Source organism: Oryzias melastigma, unplaced genomic scaffold (assembly GCF_002922805.2).
Source record: "Oryzias melastigma strain HK-1 unplaced genomic scaffold, ASM292280v2 sc00414, whole genome shotgun sequence".
Classification (NCBI taxonomy): domain Eukaryota; kingdom Metazoa; phylum Chordata; class Actinopteri; order Beloniformes; family Adrianichthyidae; genus Oryzias; species Oryzias melastigma.
In genome coordinates, this window is record NW_023417011.1 from 41074 (window position 1) to 48861 (window position 7788).

The following is a 7788-nucleotide window of genomic DNA, read 5'->3' on the forward strand; positions in this document are numbered from 1 at the left end:
GAACTTGGATTGATAACAGTCAACATTGACCACTTGACAGCAAGTGAATCAAAAATGTCAACTCTCACCAAAGAAAAAGTCTTAAAATTTCATAAGGAATGCTTTGATAAGATTGGAAAATTCCCAGGAAAAAAATATCACATTGAGCTTGTGGATGAGCCCAAACCAGTCATTCATCCACCAAGAGCTGTGCCTATTCACATCATGCCATTGTACAAAGCTGAGCTAGAGAAGATGAAGGCAGATGACATCATCACTGAGGTTACAGAGCCAACAGAATGGGTCAACTCCATCACATGCAGAATTACCCAAAGTAAAGCAAGCAAAAACTCAGACTGTGCCTTGATCCAAAGGACCTCAATAAAAATATCAAAAGAGCACATTATTCAACACGGACGATCGATGAGCTTCTACCACTCCAGCATGGGAAAAAATACTTCAGTGTCATAGACACAAAGAAAGGCTACTGGCATGAAGAACTAGACTACGAGTCAAGCCTATTATGCACATTTAACACGCCGTTTGGCAGATACAGGTTCAAGCGCCTGCCTTTCGGATTGGTGGTTTCACAAGACATTTTTCAAAGGAAGCTTGATTCCATTTTCAATAACATTCCCAATGTCTCAGGGATAGCGGATGACCTGATCATATCTGGAACCACGGAAGAGGAGCATGACAGAGCTTTCATACAAGTAATGGAAGCAGCGAAGAGGAATAACATCGGGTTTAACTCTGAGAAACTGCAGTTCAAACAAAACAAAGTCAGCTTCTATGGCCATACACTCACCGAAGATGGCCTCCAGCCCTCAGAGAACAAGCTGCAAGCTATCAAAGACATTCAAACTCCAACCAATACTAAAGAGCTCCAGACACTCCTAGGAATGATCACATACCTTAACAGATTCTCAACCAAACTAGCAGAGCTAGTGTCTCCACTAAGAGAACTTAATAAGAAAAATGTCCACTTCAGATGGGAACCGCATCATCAGCAAGCTCTCGATGACATCAAGAAAAAACTAAGTACCCAAAAACTGATCAGCTACTACGACCCTGATCCCAATACAGTAACCATCCTGCAGTGTGATGCCAGCACCAAGGGTCTCGGAGCCTGGATCAGACAAATTGACCAACAAGGACAGGAGAAAATCGTCGGTATGGCGTCAAGATGTTTGAGCCCTACTGAGTCCAGATACTCCAACATCGAAAGGGAGTGCCTCGCAGTTATGTTTGGACTAGAAAAGTTTGAATACTACCTGCTTGGGCGACAAGTCATGGTGGAAACTGACCACTCACCCCTGGAGCAGATTTTCAAGAAAAACCTTGCAGAAACACCCACAAGACTCCAGAGATTCATCCTCAGATGTCTTAAATTTGACATTGAAGTTAAATACAAACCAGGGCAGACAATCCCATTAGCAGATGCTCTGTCACTTATTTGTCAAAAGACAACAAAAGAAACAACCACACACAATCAATCTGACGTCCATTTCTTTTCTACTGCTACACAGCTGGTAGATAACAGCGCCATCAGAGAAGCAATGGCACAAGACCCGACAATGAACATTCTTAAAGATACCATCTACAAAGGTTGGCCTCAATACAGGAAGCAGTGTCCACCCGAACTGTGGGAATATTGGACATTCAGATGTGATCTTGTCCTGGAAGATGGTCTCATTCTAAAAGGAGAGAGAATCGTCATCCCAGAAGCACTGAGAAGTGACATTTTGAACATCCTTCACACTGGTCACCAAGGTGAGACTAAATGCATATTACTTGCCAGAGAATCTGTGTTTTGGCCAGGTATTAGCAGCACCATAAGAGAAATGGTGAAAGGATGTCATGTGTGCAGCATGTTCCAGCCAGCGCAACAGAAACTACCCATAATGCAACCTGATCTTCCAACACGCCCATGGGAAATACTTGGTTCCGACATATTTGAGTTCAACGGTCACAAATACCTGATCATTGTAGACTACTATTCTCGATTCCCAGTCGTGAGACTACTTCCTGACATATCTGCAAGAACAGTGTGCACGTACTTCAAGAGTGTTCTGGGTGAGCATGGGCTACCCTCAACAATAATTGCAGACTGTGGCACACAGTACATGAGTGAAGAATTCAAAAAGAGATGTGAGGAGTCAAACATCACCTTAAAGTTCAGCTCACCCTACCACCATCAAGCTAACAGTGTAGCCGAAAGAGCTGTGGGGACCGTGAAAGCGCTGTGGAGAAAAGCAGAGGAAGATAACACATGCCCATACACAGCATTGTGGATGTACAGAATAACACCACTAGATGACAACATGCCATCACCATATGAGCTACTATATGGCAGAAAACCAAGATCTTTACTGCCATTCAGCAAAGGAGCTCTTCTGTCACACCATCCACATGGTGACGATCATCTAGAGATGAACAGAGAAAAGCAAGTAAAACAGCAAATGTTTTACGACAAGCGTGCTGGAAATGAGAAGTGTGACCTTCAAGATAAAGAAGAAGTGTATATGAGAAACGCACTCAAAAAGATATGGGAGCCAGGAACCATCTTGAACAGGCCCAATCCCATCAGAGAGCCAAGGACATACCTTGTTAACATTGGAGGAAAAACCTACCAGAGAACAAGGGATCAGCTCAAGCCCAGACACACGAGAAAACCCAGTGGGAATCAGCAGCAAGAATTACCCCAAAACAATGGATTAAAACCAACCTCTTCATCACACCACTCTTCAGAAACAACAACATCCATCCTTTCTGACTCACTGGAGGACACCACCCCTAATTCCCCACAAAGGTCAGAAGATGTGAAAGAACCACCACAAGAAGAGATGCCCCCAGTTACGAACAATAAAGGAGGATATCAGATCAGAAGCCAGAGCACCAGATCTGGGAGGATTACCCGTATACCACCAAAGTTTAATGAGTAAAGAAAAAGTGAAACTTTCTGTCCTTTTGAAGTTATACAAGTTTTTTTATTAAAAGAGGGGGATGTCATAGTATTGATAAGTTAAATACATTGGATTGTGAAATGATCACCTGCATGTTTTAAGTTAATGCATTTCCGAGAACTTCCACTAGGTGGCAGTGTGAGACACCAGACGCTTTATGTTATTATCGACAGTGTTGTTTTGACTCTGTTTGACTTTTTCCTTCTGTCATGATGTACAGCCATCGGCGCACGTTCCCTGCTGAATAAAATCTACGTCAAGTTCAGTTTATGCATCCTCTCTTCTTCCCACACCTTTGACAAACCCAAAACAATATATAATATTCTAGTGTACATGTTTAAAATGTTCAATAAATAGATAACAATAAAAATACACATTACCTCTTCACTAGACATGTACCTAATACTCAAATTAGTATATCACAATTTCTTTATACTGTAGTATCACTTAGTACTTTGGAATAGAATAGAATAGAATAGAATAGAATAGAATAGAATAGAATAGAATAGAATAGAAAATACTTTATTAATCCCTTTGGAAGTCCTCAGGGAAGCAGTACGGAGCAGTACCACAAAAAAGAAACAAGTAAAATAATAATGGCCAAAATATAAAACCTCTGACAAAAAATCTCATTTTTCAGGGAACAAGAAAAGCATGTTTTACACTCCAGTCGATGTTGACGGGAAGTTTTTATCTTGTGACATTTAAGTCATGCTGAACAGTGGTGCCACCAGAAGCAGTGTGTGGTCTTGTAACAAGGACAATTGAGTACATAGTCAGACGGGAACCAAACAATCTTCCAATCAGAGGTCGACCACTCTACGCACCACAGACATCACACAAGTTAATTAACTGGATCGTTTCTGAGAAATCTACTTTTTTTTTCTAGACCTTGACATTGTTTACATTTGTTCTCATGTTACTAGATCACTATTCCTCATTGAAAATTATTAAATAATAATAATGATTTATGTTTCATACTTCCATGTAGTTTTATTCAACAAGTGAACATTATTAGAGACCAGCTTTCATCGTGATAGTGGAATGTAATTCACATTTTTCATTTCTTTCTTTCTTTCTTTCTCTCATTTGCCACCATGATCCACAGTTTTTGTAGTTTCTGTTTACTACCACTAGGTGGAGTTTGTAAACCCAGCCCCCACGCGGTCACAAGGGATTGGGCTGTTTTTTTGCTGCTTGCGGCGGTTTTCTGTTGACTTCTGGCCTGGGAGACTGTAAGTGCAGTCACCTTAGTGCAGCGGTCAGACCGGTCAAACGGCAAAAGACAAAATCCCCGAGATTTTCCTTTCATACGCACGCCCTTCAAGGTGAGTGAAGTTGATTTTAAATGTAAAATCCAAGTAAAGGTTAATTTCACTACTTTCATTTTTAAGCTTTGTTAAAAAAAAAGACTCAGTAAACTAAAGGAAAGCAGGATTTGCGGAAAGGGTGTTGGTAGTTCGGCATCGGGTTTTTTTCCCCACTGGCTTTTTCTTGTTACACAAACAGGTTTTAACTTTTATGGAAAGTTCAAACATTTTATCCAACTTTTTACACGTTTTTCCTCCTTTATATATTGTCTTAAGAATATTCCGTGAGAACATTTGGAACTGTGTGGGAATAAACTAAATGGTTGTTTTTACTTTCGGTTTAGACTTGAACAGGTGGATTTCACTGGATCAGGTTAAAGTTATGGCTGACGCAGTTCCGCGGTCTGGTGAGTGATGTTTACACAATCACGGAGATACATACACCGCATTAGTTTGGAATGATTTATAAATGTCTGGTAAACTGGCTGTAGATACATGCACTTTATAAATCAGGATTAGTGTTTACTTCAATTTCAATTTCTTTAAAACTGAATTGGCATATTATGATTCAAACACTTGTAATAAATGTACAGGTGAATACTTTAATGCATTCAGGCGAACTCTTTGGAAGACATATTAAAATAAACTTTTAAGTATTCAAAGTAATTCCTAAAGAGAACCTTTGATAATCCTCATAGCCTCCCATCTTTCCCAGAACCCTTATAGGATTGTGTTCAAATTAACCTTTAATTAAAAGAGGTGGATATACGGTATAAACTCAAAAATAAAATCTAATAAATAAAATAGTGAATTAGAAATAAGTCTAGAATAAATATCTTGGCTATACTGATAAAGTGATTTGAAAAATAAGTGAACAATGACTTTTTAATTCACTTCTAATTTGATTTGATTTGATTACCTCCAGAAACTTCAAAAACAGTTTGTGTTTTTTGGACTCAACAAAGTTAAAATATATTTCTGTTTTGATTCCAATTCCAACAACCAAACAAATAAACGTCTGTTTTACCTATATTTTTCTGAGATCACATCGATTGTTGGCTACGTCCTAAAATAACATATTTGATTGTCATGTCTTTACAAGACTAAAAATGTATACAAAGTACCTTGGTGTTTAAATGAAATGGTTCATTCATTCATTTTCCTGACCGCTATGTCCCTTCCGGGGTCGCGGGGGTGCCGGAGCCTAACCCGACTACTGATGGGCGAAGGCGGGGTACACCCTGGACAGGTCACCAGTCTGTTGCATGGCCTCAATCACACAGATACACTCTCACATTCACAGGCTATTTAGAGTAACCAATTGACCTATGTGCATGTTTTTGGACGGTCGGAGGAAGCCGGAGTCCCCGGTGAAAACCCACGCATGCACGGGGAGAACATGCAAACTCCACACAGAAAGGTCCCAGCCGGGATTCGAACCGGGGCCTTCTCGTTGTGAGGCGAGAGTGCTAACCACTGCGCCACCGTGCAGCCCCTAAATTAAATAGTCGATTTAGTCTTTTTTTTTCTTTCTTCTGTGTTTTTCTTGTAGGGAAAGGTGGTTCCTGTCCAGAGTTAAGGATTGTTTTAATTGGGGGAAGAAGAAGAAGCAAAAGAACTAAAAGTTCTACTGGGAACTTGATACTCGGTCAAAATGTTTTTGACACCAGCAGTAGAACTGCTCAAAGTACAGCGAGACAGAGAAAGGTTCACGGCAGACTAGTGACTGTGGTTGATACTCCAGGATGGTGGTGGAACTATTCGCAAGAAGACACTCCAGAACTGGACCAGATAGAAATCCAGAACAGTGTCCATCTTTGTCCTCCAGGCCCTCACGCCTTTCTTCTGGTCATTCCTGTTGAGTGGAATTTTCCTCTGATTTTCAAATCATCTCTGAAAGAACACTTGGAACTTTTTAATGCAGATGTGCTCAAACACACAATTGTGCTGTTCACTTCATTTTCCCTGTATAGAGAGGAAAACATTCAACATTTGATCAAAGTAAACCCATCAGTTCAGCAGATTCTTCAACTATGTAGAAACAGAAAACATTTTCTTCATATCAGTGACAGCGCTGACAGAACCCAAGTCTTGGAGCTGTTCAGGAAAATTGAAGAACTGGTAACAAACAACCTCAACAATCCTTACTCAGTGGATGAAACTCGAGGAATCATTTTGACACAAAAACTTCAAAGTTTTGTAGAAAATGCATCAAGAAGACGCAACGAAGTGCAGAAAAAAAGACAGAAACTCAGAGCTCTGATTGAAGGTATGTTACAAACTTCTTTTATTTCAAAAAAGCAATTATGTAATTTTGTCTTAATCTGTTTATAATGTTAGGTGCAAATTTTTTTCATGCAGAAAAACAATATTTCATGTGCAGAAAAAATGATTAAGTATTTTCTAACTATAACATTTTCAGATTTGGTTTTTAATAAATCATATCAGGTTGCTGTTATTTTATTTATTTATTTATTTATTTTTATTCTTTCAATACCTACAGGTGGCAAAAACCCCCCTGATCATTCAAAGTTGGTCATAGTTGGTCCTCAGTGGTCGGGCAAGAGTTCAGCAGGAAATATTATTCTAGGAAAAGATGTATTTGATGTGAATAAAAACTGTGATGGTCCAAGAACAACACAATGTGAAATAGGTCACGGTGTGTTTGCAGACAGACGACTTACAGTTGTTGATTCTCCTGGATGGTTTTACATCCACACCCTTCAGAACACCAGTGAGATGGACAAACTAGAAATAGAGAATAGTTTGTATATGTGTCCTCCAGGACCACATGCAGTTCTCCTGGTGATTGAGCTTATAACTGCAGTTAATGCAACGTACCAGAGATCAGTTCAGGATCACATGAGTCTGTTTGGAGATGATGTTTGGAAGATCACAATCATTCTGTTTACAAGAGGAGACTTTCTTGGAGTGAAGACTGTAGAGGAGAGGATAGAGAGTGATGAAGGGCTGCAGTGGCTGGTGAACAAATGTGAGAACAGATATCATGTCCTGAACAACCTGGAGCGCAATAATAGAGAACAAGTAAAGGTTCTCCTGGAGAAGATTGAGGAGATGTGGGCAGAAAATGATGATCCTTATTATGAAGTCGACCAGAGAAGAGCAGCAGAAATGGAGACTCTGAGAGAGGATGCAGACAAAAGAGCCAAAAAGATGAAGAAGATCATTGAAAGACAGTCAAGAGTACTGAAAGAAATCTTTAAAGGTGAAGTAAAATCATGAGTCTTCATTGATACATTTAAAGAATATTTAAAGTTTGTGATTAAATGTATTTTCTGTTTCTTACAGAGGAGAGACAGTCACTCAGTGAGCTCAGAGTTGTTCTGTTGGGTCAGAAAGGATCAGGAAAAAGTGCTGCAGGAAATCGGATTCTGTTCATGGAAAAATTTGACGAAGGATTTCACATAGCTTACATTAAGAAGGTATCTGATTGTTTTAATTTTTAAAGCTTTAACAAATCCCAAAGTTGTTCAAATCTTAATTGTATTTGTCTGTGCAGGACAATGAAGATC

The 7788-nt window shown here is 39.5% G+C and overlaps 2 protein-coding genes across 2 annotated transcripts; both read left to right on the forward strand.

The window, feature by feature from the left end:
* Nucleotides 1–3210, forward strand: LOC118598384 (the record flags this gene model as incomplete). Its single annotated transcript, XM_036211044.1, is given in 1 exon segment — nucleotides 1–3210. A coding segment is annotated over 1 exon segment (450 nt), but the record flags the coding sequence as incomplete, so codon positions are not given.
* A 3558-nt stretch (nucleotides 3211–6768) lies between these two features.
* LOC112140810 (GTPase IMAP family member 8-like) lies at nucleotides 6769–7722 on the forward strand. The gene is made up of 2 exons (XM_024263816.2): nucleotides 6769–7481; nucleotides 7565–7722. Exons 1-2 carry the CDS (start codon nucleotides 6995–6997, stop codon nucleotides 7720–7722), a joined length of 645 nt encoding a protein of 214 aa, XP_024119584.2. The 5' UTR covers nucleotides 6769–6994.
* The last annotated feature ends 66 nt before the right edge of the window (nucleotides 7723–7788 follow it).